The sequence below is a fragment of the Penicillium canariense genome (assembly GCF_028826845.1).
Source record: "Penicillium canariense strain IBT 26290 chromosome Unknown utg000007l_segment0_segment0, whole genome shotgun sequence".
NCBI lineage: Eukaryota > Fungi > Ascomycota > Eurotiomycetes > Eurotiales > Aspergillaceae > Penicillium > Penicillium canariense.
In genome coordinates, this window is record NW_026622734.1 from 2,580,254 (window position 1) to 2,599,767 (window position 19,514).

General features: G+C 49.1%; 7 protein-coding genes across 7 annotated transcripts; 2 read left to right on the plus strand and 5 right to left on the minus strand.

Moving 5' to 3' along the window:
- Positions 1-1,827: 1,827 nt before the first annotated feature.
- On the minus strand, positions 1,828-3,577 carry N7482_009943 (Glycerophosphodiester transporter GIT2; the record flags this gene model as incomplete). Its single annotated transcript, XM_056692067.1, has 6 exons — positions 1,828-1,917; positions 1,981-2,248; positions 2,314-2,624; positions 2,683-2,701; positions 2,761-3,359; positions 3,428-3,577. The coding sequence occupies 6 exons, from the start codon at positions 3,575-3,577 to the stop codon at positions 1,828-1,830; spliced, it is 1,437 nt and encodes a 478-aa protein (XP_056539773.1).
- A 2,680-nt stretch (positions 3,578-6,257) lies between these two features.
- On the minus strand, positions 6,258-7,390 carry N7482_009944 (carbon-nitrogen hydrolase family protein; the record flags this gene model as incomplete). The annotated part of the gene is made up of 2 exons (XM_056692068.1): positions 6,258-7,068; positions 7,227-7,390. 2 exons carry the CDS (start codon positions 7,388-7,390, stop codon positions 6,258-6,260), a joined length of 975 nt encoding a protein of 324 aa, XP_056539774.1.
- An 819-nt stretch (positions 7,391-8,209) lies between these two features.
- N7482_009945 (uncharacterized protein) lies at positions 8,210-9,205 on the minus strand (the record flags this gene model as incomplete). The annotated part of the gene is made up of 2 exons (XM_056692069.1): positions 8,210-8,523; positions 8,611-9,205. The coding sequence occupies 2 exons, from the start codon at positions 9,203-9,205 to the stop codon at positions 8,210-8,212; spliced, it is 909 nt and encodes a 302-aa protein (XP_056539775.1).
- A 463-nt stretch (positions 9,206-9,668) lies between these two features.
- On the minus strand, positions 9,669-11,276 carry N7482_009946 (GMC family oxidoreductase; the record flags this gene model as incomplete). The annotated part of the gene is made up of 1 exon (XM_056692070.1): positions 9,669-11,276. The coding sequence occupies one exon, from the start codon at positions 11,274-11,276 to the stop codon at positions 9,669-9,671; it is 1,608 nt and encodes a 535-aa protein (XP_056539776.1).
- A 502-nt stretch (positions 11,277-11,778) lies between these two features.
- Positions 11,779-13,497, plus strand: N7482_009947 (uncharacterized protein; the record flags this gene model as incomplete). The annotated part of the gene is made up of 2 exons (XM_056692071.1): positions 11,779-12,022; positions 12,092-13,497. The coding sequence occupies 2 exons, from the start codon at positions 11,779-11,781 to the stop codon at positions 13,495-13,497; spliced, it is 1,650 nt and encodes a 549-aa protein (XP_056539777.1).
- A 423-nt stretch (positions 13,498-13,920) lies between these two features.
- On the minus strand, positions 13,921-14,818 carry N7482_009948 (SDR family NAD(P)-dependent oxidoreductase; the record flags this gene model as incomplete). The annotated part of the gene is made up of 2 exons (XM_056692072.1): positions 13,921-14,748; positions 14,804-14,818. 2 exons carry the CDS (start codon positions 14,816-14,818, stop codon positions 13,921-13,923), a joined length of 843 nt encoding a protein of 280 aa, XP_056539778.1.
- Positions 14,819-15,442: 624 nt separating this feature from the next.
- On the plus strand, positions 15,443-16,639 carry N7482_009949 (Gfo/Idh/MocA family protein; the record flags this gene model as incomplete). The annotated part of the gene is made up of 1 exon (XM_056692073.1): positions 15,443-16,639. One exon carries the CDS (start codon positions 15,443-15,445, stop codon positions 16,637-16,639), a length of 1,197 nt encoding a protein of 398 aa, XP_056539779.1.
- Positions 16,640-19,514: the final 2,875 nt, after the last annotated feature.

The window sequence follows — 19,514 nt, forward strand, 5'->3', positions numbered from 1 at the left end:
TTCTATCTAAAGTCAGTTCTAAATGCAAAAAAGGACTCAATTACCCGTCTTCTTTATACAGAGAATATCCGGAAGTGGTGAGTCATGAAACGGCCTTACCTAAACCAAATCCAGGCCGAAAAACGACTTGAATAGGCTCTACAGTATCAACACTACACAAGAGAGGATTTCGATTGTGTTTTCTGGTCTGATGAATGTACAGTTAAACGTGGAATCGGACCACGATCCTAATGGTCCTTTATTCGTCCCTCAGATCAAGCAGTTCAAGGCAAAGTTCAACCAACTCCATACCAAGTGTTTCAAGTTAAACTATTGGTATCACCAGCTAGATACCGTGTACACAGGTAAGTGGACAGTGTATATGCTCGTAAAGCAAAAGTCAATTGATTCATGTAGATAGATGTTTTTTCTTAGGTTAGGTTCCAAGATACCCCTTAATCCCATGCGTCGACACTAGGTAGTCACTACAACACCAGAGCCGCAGCTTCGCGCAAGAATACGTACACCAAGCAAGGGATGTCATCCCTCCGCTAATAGAAGGATATATCCCGACATAAACAGATATTTTGGGCCTTATTTTCTGGTACACATCGACGAACTGCACTTCTCGCATTCTCCGGAGATCCCAATTCACGGTCGATCGATTTATTATATTTAATTTATACCGTCGAATCCTACCAACTTATTGATCTAAACTCGAATTTTCAGCAAGACAAGCTCTATCACACACTACTTATATCATACGTGAGTATATTGCGGACCTAGGACGTGAGATTATGATCTAGTTATCTTATTCCCTAGATCTCAATCCAATCGAGAACCTCTGGAAGTTGCCAAAGCAAAAATTCTATCAAAATCGGACAGATCTTGTTAGGACCTCCTGTTAGGAGCCCTATACGATGACTTGGATCACGAGTGAAGAACACAAGGCGATGCCTTGAACCACGTAATGTGTCTGTGTATTCCAAACTAATCGCTACTCCACCAAGGAACCCGCGTGGCTATATATAAGGATTGTGCGATCTAACTGAGACGATCTATCTGTTACGGCTATCTACTTGCAGGGTAGAGGGCCTGTCAATCAGGTAAGGAGGGACCAGTATGTCAATATAGAACAAAGACTGATTCTTAAGGAATCAAAGAGATGAGAAGATGGGAGACTTCTTATACTAGTGGAGGGATATCGGTGGTGTCTCGCCATGTAAGCGACAAATGTTATGCCGAGGTACACCACCTTCCTGGAGCGGGGTAGCCCAAGGATACCTAAGTGGAAGAGGAGGGGGATCGATGGGGCTTGGCTAGGGAATCTATGTGTTGAATGCCAAGCGACGTGATCTCCTATGGTGGGAATAGCTTCATGGGGAGACACATTTCGTAACATTATCACATGCACCTGTACATGAGGATGCGGGTTTGCAGATGAACCCCTTGCGCAGGTCCATGGACAATGTCGTAACATAGATTGATACAAGACGTTAATATAAAGGTTATATGACTATATAGACTAGAGTGGTCTATATCATGATATGCATCTAGATCTATCATATCCCAAGCACATGCAATTCGGAAAAGATCTGCACGTGATACAATATATCTACAAAATACCCTGCAAATCCCAGTACAAATTATTATCAGTCTTGATTATTATCAATCTAATACAATTCTCTCTTCTCTCTCAATCGCCTCAACTTCTCTTCAGTTTTATCTCATCTTTGTATACTACTGAGCTTCTTTCTTGCGCAAATATTAGCCTCACCATTAAATTGAGGTAATACGGTTATATCACTCTTCCTCATCATCCCATAACCTTCTGGCTTGCTCAGATATTTACTCGGTGCGTTGTCCAAGAGTAGAAGTATCGTATCCATGGGCTTCCAGATACTCCCGGAATTCGCGATCGTGCTTGGTCATGGTATCCTAGCGAAAGGGTTAGTCACGTATACAAATCTATTGACAAATAAGAGTCAACTGTAAATTCACCTGTCCAATGTGGGGCAAGCCTATATAGACAATCACTGAGGCAAAAATGCAAAGGGAGCTGGCAACAAAGAATGGATTTTGGCCAGCGGCGATAGGATTGGGGTTGTTCTGGAGAATAGGGAACACATAGGTGCCGACAAAGGCGCCAATTTTACCGATGGCAGCAGCAATAGCGTAATACTGGCCTCTGACAGCAGTCGCACTAGTCTTTGAAGCCAGGAGGCCAATGTTATCACCGGGACCAAGTTCACCCAGGGAAAGGAAGATACTACACTTGTCAGTCTTATCGCTCAGTAGATAGAGGCAAACAGTGGGCGCTGATCATGAGCTTACCCATAGACAACAACGAATCCAGCGACATTCTTAGGAAGCGACAAAAATTCGTAGCAGCCCGACATGATGAAACCAACCACGGCCTGAGCAGTCATTCCGAGAATCAAACACATGCGCGGGCCAATCCAATCACTGACGAATGCGCCCATCAACGAGCCAGGCAAATAGAAGAGGTTAACCACCACGTTCCAGCCAAAAGTATGCCACAGTGGAGCTTCTTTCCCGAGGATAGTTGCCAGCCAGACGGAGGAATAGGTTCCAAAGGCAAATACTGAGAAGTCGTAGATGAACCAGACGAGAGACACAACGAGCTGCAATATGTTAAGTCAAGGGGAGCGGAGGTCTATATTGGGGACGATGATTGCCTACCAGATTTTTCCAATGATACCTATAGTGGCGTATGGTTAACGATTTGTTTACTTATCAGAAGGTGAACGGTCAACTTACTTGATGATCAGACCGTATGGGAAACGGTGCATGCGCTCCTGGTTGAATTCTTCAGGTTCTTGGAGCTTTAGACGGAGGTAGACCAGACTGAGTGGCGGAAGAACACCAAGACCAAGGGCGATGCGCCACTGGGCCTCGAGATGGTCCTCTCCGAAGATCAGAACAAGAACCATGGGAACGAATGCAGCTACAACAAAGCCAAAATCGATTATGAAGTCGGTGAAGAAGATGAACCAACGGTTGCGATGGCCCTCCTTCAGTTCATTCGTGCTTTCTGCCGCAGCAACGGAGCCTGCGGGATATTCACCACCGATACCAATACCCATCAAGAAACGATAGGCCGTCAAAGCAGCGAAGAGACCGGTTGGGCTGCCGTTGGCCCCGTACGAGCCGGCGCTGAGTGCAGCAAAGAGGATGACCAGCACAGTAGATGCCATCAGAGACCATTTGCGCGACCAGTAGTCACTGGTAACACCGAAGATCAACATGCCGACCACCTCGCCAACGAAGACGAGAGAGGAGACATTGCGGAGGGCGGCCGAATTCTTGTAGCTGTCGGGGTAAATCCGAGACAAGATGGTATCGACAGATCCAATAACCTGTTATACTGGGCAGTTAGATGTGTTTCTCCCGACAACGGATTTCAAGACGTTTCAGTGCAACATACGCCGTTCAGGTAACCATCGGAAAAGAGACCAGCACCGCAAGCAATGATTGGCCAGCTTCGTGCCCAGCGACTCTTGGGCGCAACTTGCAGCTCCTCCTCGAGGGTCGTGTTAGCGACCTTCTCGGTCTTTTCGGCATCAACAGTAATCATGTCACCTATTGAGCCCGGATCGAAGCACACTTAGCCAGGTCAGGGTGAAGACGGCCCGCCGGAGCCAGGTCATTGTTTAAATACAACTCAAGTGGCTTATGAAAGATGGTCAATGCCCCTGAGATTGATCTTGCCCCAAAGCAGAAGGGGCGCTTCATCACCATGAACTACGTTAGCGCGACTGGTGGAGCGGGATACTGTAGGGATTTGTGGCTTTTTGCTTCGATAGACTTACAGAAGTCTTTTCAACGATTCTTTCTTACCAAGAACTTTGGATGCTGAATTCGCCGCCGAGTTAGCGACGAAGTGATTCGCTGGGAAGAAATGTGGTGCCTGTCCTAAGTGGGCCGCTTTCTGGTAAGACAAATCAAACCTTTTCACCACCTGCGACTCATCGTGCAGAGTATTACTGTGAAGCGCCCACTACTTACACGTGCATTAATTCCCACATTTGGTGGTGGTCAAATTACTGGTTCGGATGTCTCACCCTCCACTCCAGCCTCTCCACAATTGTTTCCCGACGGTCTAGTGTGGGCCACTATCGGTTACCACGAAGCTTGTCACAACCAAAGGCTTATCTCCTACACGTGCCCTGCCTCTTCTCTAGAATACGGGTTATTACCGTGCCTCTCACGTCCTCGAGGGTTATATCATGCCGTAAATAAACGGACATCTAAGTTCTTATTCTGGTAAGACTACATCCGACTCGTGCCGCCTGATGCGTGAGTCCCTGTCGTTTACGGGACGGGTGTGGTCCTGGACAGACTTTTGGAGAATGCAACGGCGCATATCCACGTGGCCGATTATTGTCACCTAGTCAGCCACGCTTCTAAGTTTTCGTTACGAATTATCAAAATCCTATCGGTATCGAGCTTGTGGAGCTGCCCGGGGTCCGGGACGGGACCGCGGTGGCTGGAGAGTACCTCCCCGATTAGCATTTCCCCGAAATTCCTCCTTTCGGCGTTCCTCGCGCATTAAGTTGGCTCCCTAGCCACGCAGCCTATCTACACTAATAGCGCAAGAGTCTGGGAACACGCCAGTGATTTTAGCGCGTTTTATACCGTGTCTTCCCTAACCATTATGTTTAATTTCATCACTATATTATGGCTACAAGTTCGTTTGGCACTAAAATAAGCGGAAACCATAAACAAAACGCTAAATTATCCCCTAAGTAGCGTTCTACTATAATATATAGTAGAGAAATTCGTATATCGGTTAGTAAACTGGCTAACTAATTTAGCTACTCGCGTAGTACTATCACGCGTATAGCTTAACGCTTTATATAACGCGTAGATATCAAATCTTATTCTCGAAGCGGTCGCCCACAAAAGTTTACCCGTAGCCTATCGTTAGATCTTTTGGATAGCTCGCTAGAACCCTTAGTAGAGTTATAAGGTCCTACACGCGGATATCGATAGGAATCCTAATCGTGATATAATTTAGAGAATTTTGAATACCTACTAACTTTATAAACGAAGTTCAAGAAAGCGAGGATAACTATCGAGACCGACTATATAGAAGTAGTATAAATTTATAAGGGATTAGTCTACTTTAGCTGAGGGAAATGGTCTTGAAGATATAATCTTTTCGGAAGAGTGTTCTATTATGCGGAGATATACGAATACTAAGCGTTAGGTCTAGTGGTTCTACTCTAAAGCCTATCGATATGATCTTGTAAATCTCAAACCTTATGTCAAGGATATTTCGTAGATAGTTCGCGCTACAATATGGATTAGTGGGCGCACGAAACTGATTATTATAGAATGAGATCCTACCGCGCTTCGAGAAGGATATTCGGTAGATTCCTATCTAGATACGCTCAAAAAAGGCCCTATACAACACTATCAACCTAGCTAAATTCTTCAACAAGATAACGCGAAGATTTATCGCGCAAAAAATTACGCTGGATTGGTTTGAACTACACGGGATCTATATGTTAGATTAGCCGCCATATTCTCCTGATCTTAACCCAATTAAGCCGGTCTGGAGGCTTCTAAAACTCAAGGTCTTTGAGCTATGTCCAAATTTGGTCAATATGGGCCTATTTCAGGCGTTGTTTAGCCACTGTGTGGGATACATTAGATCGGAGGGTTATAGATAGTCTTATTCGGTCCGCTCCCAGGCGATTAGATGCAGTGCGTCGCGCATGTAAGTACATAGCGTGTCTCAGGGATGGACTGTTACAATTAATACTTCCGATCCAACTATGGGCGACTACGCCTCCAGAACCTGCATCTCGTAAATATACGGTCAATACAAGGCTGGTATACCGCATGGAATGGCTTCTAAGGGGAGCTTAAAAACCAATAAACTCCTGATTTTGTTACCCACTCCTTAGTTAATGATAGCTAATCACAAGTACTGTAAGTGGAAAACAGATTGAAATTGGCTTAGGCACTTAGATGGTGGATAAAAATGCAATGAGACGAGATACTGCAGAGCTCGCAGGCTATCAAAACCTCTTGTGCCACCTGTGCGTGGTCTGCGAATTATTATTGGCGTGGCTTTGATCCAATCACTCCTCCAAATATTTCCAAGTGGTTTATTTCATTTCTCACTCGCAATATACCTCTAGGTCTCAGTCATTACCAGTCGGACACAATGAGAAGCTAAGAGTCCATTGTGCTGAGTCTCTGACAAATGCAGTCACCCAGCGGCCTCAATAGGGGCAGAATACTAACTACTTTTCCATCATGGTTACATGCTTGTCCACACTTGGGTTCACCAAGAGACTAAGCAGATCTGGCCGAGCATAGTGGCCAACAACATCGATAAATGCCTTGGGGTAGTCAATGTCTCGGAGGTTTACATTTGCCGTCAGAATACCCTCAGCCCCAGCATCGATCGGCTCACACAAGGGTTTTCCGTCGGGCCCGAAAATCATGGAAAAGCCACCTCCGGGCGTCTTAGTGACCGGATTCCCAGTCAAGTTGTTTTTATCGAGATTCTCCTCAGTCAGGATCTGAGTTGCTACGAGCACGAAGCATTGGCCTTCAATAGCCATGAACTGGCTCGCTCGATAGCTTGCCTCTCCTGTTTCATGGTAGAGCCAGCTGATCTTTGCCGGGTCGGGCATCTCGAATTCGGCTGGCCAGCTAGCCACATGGATTTGGACACCCTGTGAGTACTCATAGTACCTCAGCAGTGGCTGGAGATGTTCCCAGCAGTTGAGGCCCCCGATCTTGCCAAACGGAGAGTCGACAACGCATTTGAGCGACTCTGCTTGGCCTTCTCCCCAGATAGTGCGTTCAACGTGTGTTGGTTTTATCTTGCGGCGGTGGTGCACGATTTCCCCTGGCGGGGAGATGAAAGATTGCGCCATGTATAAGCTGGCACCCTCTCGCTCACTGAATCCGAGAACGACGAACATTTTGGCTTTTTGAACAGCGACTTGAATGCGCCGCATTTGCTCGGAGTCCCGCGACATCGAGTTTGCCATGTATTCGTGGATGATGTGTGTGTTGTTGATGACTGCTGAAGTCCACATGCTCCTAGACCGCCCACAACATTGGCTGTTAGTTAAAATTGTTGACAAGCTCAATTTGATGATGATAGAGACTATAGATTTAGGCCCAGAAAATGCGATTCCGATGTTGGGAGTTGGGAGGGTAATTCTTCAGAGAACCAAAAACAATATTTCGGCGCTCACCATGGATAGCCTGGAATCCACACCTCGGGGAATCCAAGAACCTGGACACCGTCCGATGCGGCCTTCTCAATGAGGCCAACGGTTTTGTTGACACTGCCGTCAAGGTCGAGCCAGACTGGCTCTGCCTGAACGGCTCCTACCCGAACTGTGTTGGATGAAGCCATATCCGGAAATGACGTTCTCTTCAAATGTGTGAGCAAGGGCAGTGATATTGCAGTGCTGGAAAATCATTCAAATTCACGACTGACACACGCGCTTCTTCTCATCATATTATATATGGCCAGCCTTATCATTTTTGGTATCTCCTCCATTCGGTAGTTATCGCGATCGCATTCTCCTGCCTTGGAAGATAAGAAGAAAATCATTGTGATCGCAAGTTGTTTCCACTCCGCAATTTTTAACCTTTTGCGGACAAGCTTGGCTCTGAAATGACCCACATTCTCCACGAATCACTCGCAAAACTGCCAATCCTCTATGGTTGTGGGCCTATGCGAGGCCAGTTCTCAGGTAGCCTCTTAGCCTGTTATCATTACCGACTGCATGCATATTATCTGCCCAGGCGCCAAGAGAGAGAAGTTCACCTGAAGCAAGGCTTTGAGATACTGGACCGCCTGCCAATCTGCACAAGTCCATGGCCTTTGTTTGTCGTTGCTTGTGAGGCAAAGTCAGATCAAAATGCTGATCTGGCCATTGGTCGAAGACGAATTTTCCTTAATACTAGCAGGAAGTTTTGTGGCCCGAGAGGCACCTTTTTCTGCTATTGTTGATAAATCATTTGTACTAGTATTGAACTAGAGAATATCAGTATTTGTGAGCTTCTCTACAACTTCCTGGAGCATTCGCTAAGGTTACCTAGCTACCCTTGTTTAACACGACGGACCAGTCTTGGCGGCTTGCCCACTCTTTCCAACTCGTCATCGGGCAGTCGATACCAGTCTGTCTTCTGATGTTAGAGTGAGTGATGCTGGTTTTGGTGGTACATATTAACTTGCCTTGCGAATGTCCTCGGCAGTGAGAAGAGCTCTACCTCCATCGTATCCTGGGTCCGTACTATAAGAGAACATGTATGCTACCTCGATGCCACAGTCTCGATCGGGAGTCATTTCAATCATTTCGTCGGGAGTGATCTGTCGATAAGATGCAGGCACGCCAGTTATGTCGCTCCACGTCTTGATCCAATCCGCCCAACTACAACTTGTCCCTTCCGCCATGTACTCTTTCCCGGGAGGCATTTGGTAGACGGCGAAGGTAAAAGTGCCCATATCCCCGACCGGGTCTAAGTGTGGCACAATCCTGTCTGGGGCCGTGGTGAACCTCATTTCAATGCTCCCATCCGGTACCTTGACGATCATCAGTCCAATTCTTCAATTGTGGGAGCATTTACTTGCCTTGCCAAAATACGAGTCAGGTAAGATGTTGAAACTTGTATAGAAGTAGCCGGTCTGGATGCAGGACATCTTGGCCGCAAGGTCAGGGTACTTTTCTCTAACGTAGAAGGGGAAGATATCCGCTTTAGAGTCGAAATGGTACAACTCGATGAATTTCCCCTGGCTGGACTTAGCAGCATGGCTGAGCGTGGACACTAGGAAACCGTTTGAGTCGAGAGAATCACAGGTCGCAGCTGCGGCGTCGGCAATATTCTTGCCTTGTTGATATTCAACATCGTAGGCAAACCGAGCAGGTGAGATGCCCAACCCACTGGCGTTCTGACGGCAGTCCGGGCGAAAGAATGGCTCCCAGTAGTTTGTAACACTGAATATGACATTGGCATTCTTTAGAGCGGGCTTGAGGCTCTCCAAGTCATCCAGATCTGATTTCATCACTTCAATGCCATCAGCCGCAAGCTTCTGTGCTGCGGGGGACAATGTATCGCGGGTCAAGCCACGGACACGGAAACCCGCCTCACGAAACCGACGGGCGACTGATCCGCCTTGGTTTCCCGTAGCTCCTATGACACAGATGAGCTTGTTCTCGGCCATGGTAAAAGCCAGCTCCAAGCCCAACACAGATAAGGACAAATATCATCCCCGCTTCCTGGGGCCAAGCCTCAGGTTTAGTTAACTTACCGAGGTATAGCTCCAATAACGTAATCCACCACCAAGCCGCGGATTACCTCCATGCCCTCAGACCGCAATGATTCGGGCGAAATCTGCCGATTCCAAGGTTCTACCACGCTAATCCGATTGGGTTCAGTCTGCCCCAGGACCGAATTCAACTTTGAATACACTAAAGAAATTCCTGGGTACCAACGAGGAGGAGAGCAGGGTACGTCTCACGCAACGCGACGTGCTCGCGATCGATGTGATAGATATGATTGTGATGTGACAATTGGTAATATGACTAATCTAGATCTTGCGATTCTTAAAAGGTCCAGTCGGAGCACAGCGACGATACAAGTGTCTGCCGCAAAGGCTCCCAGGGAACTCGCTCCTAGGTACCTATCTATATGTGAGACCTGGCGGCATTCTGAATACTTCGACCATCACAAACGCTCCTTCCCACCCTCTCCCCGACCAGCATAGTACTCGCCATCGTATTCGATGCTGGCACCGTCGGCAGCACACTCGCATCCGCCACCCTCAGCCCTTTCACACCATACACCCGCCCGCTCTGATCCACAACGCCGCCTTTCTCACGGGTAGCCATTCGGCACGAACCGCAGAAATGGTAAGTTGTCGAATATTGAGCTTGTATGTAACCATCCAGCATCACGTCGTCGGCTACAACTTGTGAAGTTATGCCCAGCGGAGCTGTGAGTACGGCTTGCATGGCGGGCGACGTGAGCACGGCATACGCAGTGCGCACAACCTCTCGGGCCAGAGTTCGGTCGTGTGGAGTGCTCAGATAATTAGGACGTACTATCGGCATCTGATTCGGGTCCCTGGAACGGATCGCCACCATGCCGAGTGAAGTGGGCTTATTTATGTTACATCCTATTCCCGCAACATGACCGGTCTCGCTGCCCCCCAAGCTTCGTTGCGGCTGGCCTCCTCGTTGTATGGAAGGGTCCGTCGACTGGGCGAAGAGATATGAGAAACACACCATTTGCAAGTCGATAGCCCCGGGGTTCAGCGACGACGACCATCGCGCTTGCATCTGCAAGGAATAATCCGTGTCCGTGTAAGCACCGGGTCGTGGCCGCGCGACGAGTGGAATACATGGATGGTCGCTAAGATTCAGTCCCACCGGCAGCTCGACCAAAGGCGCAATCCCATGTTGTCGAAGTAGCTCCGTTGGACCGATACCCGAGCGTTGCAAGATAGCCGGCGAAAATATTGCGCCCGCACAGAGGATGATTTCGTGGGTTGCGTGTATCTGGCGGCCATTGGCCAGCACAACTGTCACAGCCTTGCCGTCCTGGAAGAGCACTCGATCGACTAACGAATCGGCCAAGATGGTAAGATTAGGGAAGAGCCGGGCCGGGCCGATAAAAGTGTCCGCTGCGCTGACCCGCGTGGAGCCGCGACGACAGACGGGTGCTGGACCGACACCCTCCGCTCCCGTGGCCTGCGGATCCGGGATATATTGGAGACCGCGAGACGTAGCGCCGTCGACAAAGGCAGCCTGAATCTTGCCTGCTTCGTCCATACTCGCTCTGGCAATGGGATGCGGACCGCGTGTGCCTCGAAGGGGGTCCCCTTCGAGTCCTTCGTATACCGCGACGGAACTCTCGAAATCCCAGCCATCATTCCCTAACGCAACCCACTCCCTTGCATCAGCCTCTGTATGTCGTAAAAAGGTGCCTCCGTTGATTCTGCTCCCTCCGCCCATCACCTTCGCCTGCGGGACAATCATCTGCCCGCCGCAAGGTACGTCCACTTCAAGATTCCAGTCGATCCTGGGGTCAAAGATCGCGGATTGGCCTGCCATGGGCACCCGGCGGGCATCATGCACCCCATGGGGTATGGAGGAAGTGTTGGTGGGGGTGTCAATGTCGGGCCCGGCTTCGATCAGCAGGACGTCGAAGGCCCGGTTCTCGGCCACCCGACTGGCCACAAGGCAGCCCGCTGAGCCGGCGCCGACGACAATGTGGGTGAACTGGTCGTGCATGGGAACGACCGCTATCAGTGATGGTTGGGTTTCTTTTCGTCTCCCGGGGGCTATAGCGCTATAGGACTATAGGACTATAGGACTATACCGCCGGGGTACAGAGAGTACTTGTCCCACTCGGAAAGGACACGGCTAAACGGCCAAACGGCCAAGCGGCTAAACGGTGGAGTCAAAGCCATGGAAATAATGCGGGGAAGGGCAGGCTAAACTGCTAAAAGGCCTCAAAACCTGGGGCGAGGGCAGGATTCCCGGAGTATCTTGATCAGCTTTCCCCGTCTTTCCCCGTCAGATGAATGGATCTGGGGTCTGGGGCCTGGGGTCTGGGGCTTGGAGCCGACGGGGTGGCGTGTGCTCGTCATCAGACTGTACATAAATAAATGATCGTCAATCCTCCTGATTTCACAATACTCTATAGTCCCTCTACCTTCGCTTCCTTTGACCTCATTCCACCTCACACGCAGTGACAGCCCGACGTGTGCGTGTCCAACTGCGTACCGTCACCATGGCCGTCCAACTCTGGAAACATCTGCCTGGAAAGGCACTCATGTTTCTTCTCAACCTCTTCACCGCTATTGCCCTCATCTTCGAAGGCTATAACCAGGGAGTTCTGGGCACCGTCAGCACGACGCCAGGCTTCATTGCCATGGCCAACATCGGGTCCAATGGTGTTGTGACCGACAGCACCAAGCAGGGTGGTCTGCTGGCAGCCTACTATTTCGGTGCCATGTGGGCATGTTTCATTGGAGGTACGGTCAAATCACTTCATCCCTTGTTTGATTAGCAGTGCACGTATAGATACTGATGGATGGGAAAAGGTTGGGTCGGCGACAAGCTCGGCCGCAAAAAAGGCGTCTGGATCGGCTCACTCTTCTGCCTGCTCGGTGGGGCGCTCATGGCCGCTAGTCACAACAGTAACATGTTTATCTGCGCGCGTGTCATCGCAGGAATCGGCATCGGGTTCATCAACGCCATCGTTCCGCCGTGGGTGAGCGAGCTCTCACAAGCGCACGACCGCGGCTCCAACTTCTCGCTCGTCTTCGTTGCGAACTACGCCGGCATTGTGATTGCGTACTGGCTCAATTTCGGTGTCCGGTCGTCCTCGGTGGAGTTCCAATGGCGTTTCCCCCTGGCATTTATGGCGGTTCCCGTGTTGATTGTTATTCTTACGGTCTTCTTCCTTCCCGAGTCGCCGAGATGGCTGATGGCCAATAATCGCCGAGAGGAAGCGGTCGAAATCCTGCGCAAGATCCGTGGCGACTTGGATCCCGATGACCCTAAGCTTGTTCTCGAAGTTGAGCAGCTTGAAGCAATTGTCGAAGCATCATACCACAAACGAAATAACTTTCTCAATCTCGTCCTCGGCGGTCGCTTCTCGGGGAAACTGCATCTTGGTCGACGCGTTGTCATGGGTCTGGCACTCCAGCAGATCCAGCAATGGACAGGTATCCTCGCTATTGCCACCTGGGCTGATACGCTCTTCAAGCTTGCCGGGTTCGATGCCTACAAGTCAGCCTGGCTGGCTGGTCTGGTCAACACCTTCGGTATCCTGGGCACCGCCGCTGCATCATTGGTGATCGACCGCATAGGCCGGATTAAATCTCTCATGATGTCTTTCGTCACGCAGGGTATCGCCTTGTTCCTTGTCGCTGCGCTTATCAAGCAGAGTCAAAATCACCAAGCCACTGATCCCGCAATGGCATCCCGCCTAGGTACCGCCGCAGCAGCCTTCGTCTTCGTCTACCTCTGGTTCTTCACCATGTTCAACATCGTCCCGTGCTGGATCTATGGCACGGAAATCTGGCCGCAGGAAGTGCGCGCAAAAGGTTACTCGTTCACTGTTCTGGGCTGGGCGATTGGGTGCGGAATGAACACCTTCGTGATCCCCATCATGCTAGACCACTTGGGATGGGCCACCTTTGTCTTCTTTGGCTGCATGAATGTCCTCGCCATGCCACTCGTATGGTTCTTCTATCCCGAGGTCGCCGGTAGATCACTCGAAGAGGTCAACCTGCTGTTCACAAGTGAGAGTCTGCTTGTGAGCAAGAACATGGAAGATTATCACCGGCGCATCAATGAGGCCGGTGGTAACATTGCGGTAGCTGCGCGAAGGCTGTTGGACGAGGTCGATGGCCTTACAGATCTCGATCCAAGAAGGGTGCTTGCGGCGGAGGGCGAGAAGGACGGAACTCGTCATGTAGAAGAGTCGGTGAACAAAGTCTAGGGAAGATTTTCTGGGCTGACTGTGGATTAACAGTCCGAATTGAGAAGGATATTGTCTTCGTGGGCCTTCAAGAACTGGTTCGATTGAAGTCGTGCTTGTATACATTGTGTTATATATGAGAATGGGATTTTTTTGTACATTTTCGGACTGAATAAAATACGTATCTGAGAGATGTGAAGTCTTATGTATCCGATTTGGTGGTTAAGAGGCAAATTTTCTATTGGTACCTAGCTGGCCTGTTTGACACTTACCAGGACAAACCCTTTCAACGGAGACCCACTGTACTGTCCGAGCCCCAGTGTCTCTCTCTTCGCGACCGATGAAAGAATTAATCGTGTTAAGTAATGGGCAACCCCAGTGCATTGCAATATGTTAATAGCCAACGTTAATACAGATTTGCAGGTTATGTTTCTGCTACTCTTCTTAGTCTGATGCTAAAATAGCTGGATGCTTCCAGGTACTCGCCCCGCCATCGACCAACAGATCCTGCCCTGTATACCACCCACTGGCGCTATCACAGCATAAATACAAGATAGCGCCCTTCAATTCCGCAGGCATCCCAATACGGCCAAATAAAGTTTCCTTCTCAAACTGGTCCACCAGTTGAGGTTGCTTTTTTTGCAATCCTCGCATCATATCCGTCATCATATACCCTGGACTTAAGGAATTGACTCGGATCCCATACGGGGCAAGTTCCATGGCCATGGGTTTCACCAGCCCCTTCACAGCTGCTTTGGATGCCGTGTAGCAGCTGATCTGCTGCGCGCTGGAGGCAATGTACGTTGCGATGCTGGCAATAAAGATGATTGTGCCCGTGGTAGGCTGCGATGCTGGCTCGCTGCCGTGGATGGATTTGTACCGCGCAGCCATGCTGTTTGCACAAGCCTGTGCCACAAGGAAGGAACCTGTAAAGTTGACGGCAAAAGTGCGCTCGATATTCTCATCAGTGGTCTTGAGGAAGGACTCGTCCGACACCACGCCCGCGGCATTGATATTGATATCAATTCTCCCAAACTCCGCTTCGATCTTCTCAATAGCGGCAGTGACCTCGGAACGCGAGGTTATGTCCGTGCGGTAATACTCCACTTTGATGCCATGGTGGTCTCGCAACGCGAGAAGACTGGGTGAGGGCTCATGGAGGATGTCCAGCACGGCGAGGTTACAGTTTGCGCTCGCCAGTGCGGTGGCAAATGTGAGGCCTAGGCCGCGTGCTGCGCCGGTGATGACAGCAGTCTTGCCATTGAGCGTGAACTGTAGATTATTAGCAGAAGCTAGGTACGCAGTACATTGCGTTAACGGCACTCACAAAGTTGGTTGCCATAGCGAAGGCTTGGCGTGTGAAAGTGCTGGTGGGGGGAACAAAAGATTACACAGAGTGAGTCTGGAGAAGAGGCTTTTGTGTTGTACCGACGACGTTTGCTTTTATAAGAAAAAGTCAGGCGGCTTGAAGAATTTTAGGGCCGCTATACAACGTGAGGGGCAGAATCTCCGCAAAAAAATATGATGGGGCACGATATCCCCGCGTCGCCACTATCGCCGTCCATATAGCTGGTTTATGGTACCTTGTAAGAGGCCATTACCTGCTCTAAACCGGCAGTTTCTGGGGCGCTTTGACAATCTTCAAGTTTAAACGACGCTTAAGCGGTTGAAAGGGCGGTTAAATGGTGGCAAGAACGCCTAAATGGTTGAAGGGACGCGCCCGTGGCTGGGGTCCGGGGAAGGCTCGCCTACTGATAAAGTGATAGAACAAGAACATGGAGAAACCTCGAAGCTTAAATTCCTCCTCATTTGCGACGATTTCCAGCCTCTGACCACATCTCTGAAAACGCACGTCTTCGGAGACAGCCACAATTTGATCGATTGGAGGGAGGACCAATCATTCCCAAACCTAAGCCACTGTCAGGAAGACTTCCAGCACAGCAATACGATATACACATAGCCCATGATGGCGCAGGACCAATTCACCTGCCGTTGGGCAGCGCTCTCCCTCTCTAACATCGCCTCCGTCTTCCTACCAGACTTGCTCCTTCCCCGGGAATCTTCCGCGTCCATCAAACATGAGCTCGTCTCAGTCAGTACGACCGGCGGCGCCTCTCGTGCAGCCGAGTGGTTGACACAAAACAAAATACCCAATGCCGAATCCGTCACTGTCTACCACTCCTGGGAAGAAATGCTGGAAAAAGGAGACTTCGACATCGTCTACATCTCCACGCCACACCCCTTGCACTACGCCCACGTGCAAAAAGCCCTACGGTGCAAACGCAATGTGCTCGTTGAGAAACCAGCAACGATGAACCGCGCACAATTCAGTCAACTGTGCCAGCTAGCAAAAGAGCGAGATGTCGTGCTCATGGAAGCGATGTGGACGCGCTATCTCCCTGCTACGCTCTACTTCCAGCATGAGCTACTTCCGCGCATCGGCGACGTGAAACGCGTTTACGCCGAGTTCAGTTTTCCGATCGTGTCACCGGATTTGAGCCAGGAAAGCCGGTTTCTCGATAAGGCGGCCGGAGCGGGAAGTTTGTTGGATCAGGGCGTATATGCATTGACGTGGGCTGATCTCGCGCTCAATGGCCTCCCATCCAGCCAAGGCAGGACGCAGACCGAAGTTGTGCATGCGCATTCCATGCCGGTCCCGGGTGTGCAAGGGGAGGTGGACGATATCAACACCGTCATAGTAGCCAAAGCAAAGAATGATGAAAGCGGCAGCAAGCGACCGGAGGCGGTCGCTATAGTCACGACGAGCATGACTCTTCCTGGCTCCAGCAAACCAGCTTTCTATCAACGGCTACAGGCCACAAAAGCAGCACCGGCTGTACGTATCGAAGCCACCAAAGCGTCAGTATCTATTCCCTTCCCTCCCATCAGACCTCAGGAACTACATGTTCAGTGGTATGACGAGGAGCATCTGGATGAAAATGGCATGGAGACGGAGGAGGTGGTCGAAAGGCCCGTAGAGAGGGGTTGGGGCATCTGGTATCAGGCTGATGTTATCGCGGAGAGAGTGGCGAGGAGAAAAGGGGGTTCTCAGGGCATGGGCGAGGTTATTGGCGAGGAGGAGAGTGGAAGAGTGATTGGATGGATGGACCGTGCTAGAGAGATGGCCGGCATTGTGTATGATGCGGCTCTTGAGGAGGTGTGAAAGGGAGCTGTGTCAGGCTCAAACCCCAACCTGTCAATTTACTGGTTTCCCTGTCGCTGTTGTAAGGACCACAATGTCCTAGCCACAAAGTCCTAACGTATTCCACACCCTTACCGCTACCACGGTCTCAAACACATATCATACCACCAATTTGAAGTAAAACCAAGCAGGATTCTACCTATCAAGGGGGTAGGATCGAGCTTGTAATTCAGGCTATTCAAAATAAGTCTATCTCTTCTATTGCAGCCGCTGCATGCACGTTAAGGTACCGCGTTTCAAGCTACGCGACCGCGTCAATGGTTATAACTTTTCGTCCGATTATGCGTACTAAATGCTTCAAAATGTCCCATTAACGTAATTCCCGGCCGACCGAGCAACCCGGCCGACCGAGCAACCCCATCCAAAATCATGCTTCTTTACCCACCTACCTAATTCAACTACCTACTATGCCACCACAACGCGTCAAAAACGCGTCAAAATTGGTTGACCAAGAGGGCAAGTTCTTATTAGCTATTGATGATATCAAAAATGGCCGCATCAAGTCTATTAACGCAGTAGCGAAGCTATATAGAATACTGCGTTTAACACTACAACACCGCGTCGACGGCCGAGCCCTATACGTTGATAAACGCCTATCTAGCTATAAATTAACCTAATTAGAAGAGGATTCGCTTACTAAGTAGGTTATCTCTATAGATACACGTAGAGTAGCGCCTAGGCCGTCTACTATACGAGAAATAGCTAATATTCTATTAGCTACGCGTAGTAAGAACCCTCCGGCTACAATAGGCAAGAATTAGCTATTAAGCTTCGTTAACCGATAAGACGAGCTTCGTTTAGCCTTCTTACGACGCTACGATTACTAACGCGCCTAAAATAAAGATCTAAACTCACTACAAGCCTAGTTTACGACCGTTCGATATATTATTAATAAGAAAGGTATCTAACCGGGGGATATCTATAACTTTAATAAGACAGGCTTCGCTATAGGTCTTATAGCTATATAAAAAGTGGTTACGAGAGCTAAATATTACGGTCGGCGATTGCTTTTATAACTAGATAATCGTAAATAGGTTACTGCAGTCGAAGTAGTAAGCGCTAACGGCTATTCGCTACCGCCCTACGTAATATTTAAAGGCAAAAACTTTATCGCTTTTTAGTTCGACGAATAGCTTTATCTTCTAAAAGACTAACGTATCGAGGTATCGCTAAACGGCTAGATAACCGATGAAATTAGCCTTCGTTAGCTATAAAAGCTTTTTATCCTAGCGACGACGATACGTACGAAAAGGAAATATCGGCTATTAATTCTTAATAGCTACGGTAGCTATCTTATACCTTAATTCGACCGAATCTACGCTAAAAATAATATAATACTACTTTATATACCTCCGTATAGTTCGCATCTCTTATAACCGCTTAACGTTAGCTATTTTACTATATTAAAATATATATACGGCCGCTTTATAAGCGATCTAGCTCGCGTATTATATAACTATATCGACAAATTTGATTTCCTCGCTAATTACCCTCGGGTATGCGCAGAGGCCTTTTAACTAAATATTATTTAAAACGCCTTCGCAGCTACTGGTCTTATTCTAATTGACCTAGAACGGGTGCTTTCGAAGCTTAATATCTTACTCAAAACACCGTTACTACCGAATAGCCGGCTAGCTACCAGCGATAGCTATTTTAGCCCAAAAATACCTAGAACCGTCGTTTAACTTAAAAAATCAGCTTCGTTACTCAAAGATCTATTAAAATAACGGTTAAATAGCCCTCCGAGCCCATTAAAAACCGTTCTAGATCAAATCATCAAAGGCTACTATATATCGCTTTATAACCTTACGATATATACGCAAGAAAACGCTGATCTACGTATGGGGAATAAGAAAATACGCTAAAAACGCACACGATCAAATCGGCAGATAGCTCACGAAGGAGGCCTATCGGTCGAAGAGGGTTAATAGCTAGTTACGTAGCTAAATCAGCCAGTTGAAGCTAATCGGGTCGTTTCGCATGAGCAGGCCGATGAGGCTATTCAACTAGCCCAGCTAGCAACCAGGGCACCACCAAGGTGTAGTGGGTGTAGGGGAATTGGCTATAAGATCAATCAATGTAAAAATCGTCAGATATAGCTAAATTGATGCGTTTTGGTTGATATATTTTGGTTTAAAATTTCTATAGGGGGTGGGGTTGCTCGGTCGGCCGGGAATTACGTTAGATGGTGATACGCTTACTTAGTGGGTTCTCTCTGTGGATGATCGCGGAGTAGCGCCTGGGTAGGGAAACAATTCAAATTTTTCTACGCGAGAAATGGCTTTTTTTCGTTTCTACCTGACGTTGTCGAAGCTTTGGTAGTAATCCACAGGCATAGAGCTGGGTTCCATAGCTCTGGCCCTATTCTCCTTATTCCAGGCATCCATACTGTAAAGAAAGGCGTCCCGCGCACCTTGGCCATGTGCGAGGTACGAATTTCCTGCTGCACGTCTCATGCAAGACATACTTTCTTACAATCCAGACAGACAAATCGGAGCTGAGAATCGTCATAGCTTCCTAGTCAGGTCCATGGGCCCGAGAGGACATCCGTGCAAAGTGCCCATGCTCATTAGACTGACACTGGATCGGCGTGGGCCATCGTAGATCATAATCACACTAGTGCCTCAATGTCCGCCGCGCCTGCCCCATCGCCCTCAGCCACGAACTGCCGTATCTTCCGGTCCCGTGGCCCATGCGATTCACTCGATCATTCAGCCGTGGAGAAAGGCTTATGTGTACGGAGTACCTTGCCACAGACAGTGAAGGGAGGGAGGACCAGAGCGCCTCAGCAAGCGGACGACTCGGAGCGATTGGCTGCAGCTGGGTGCTTGGCAGC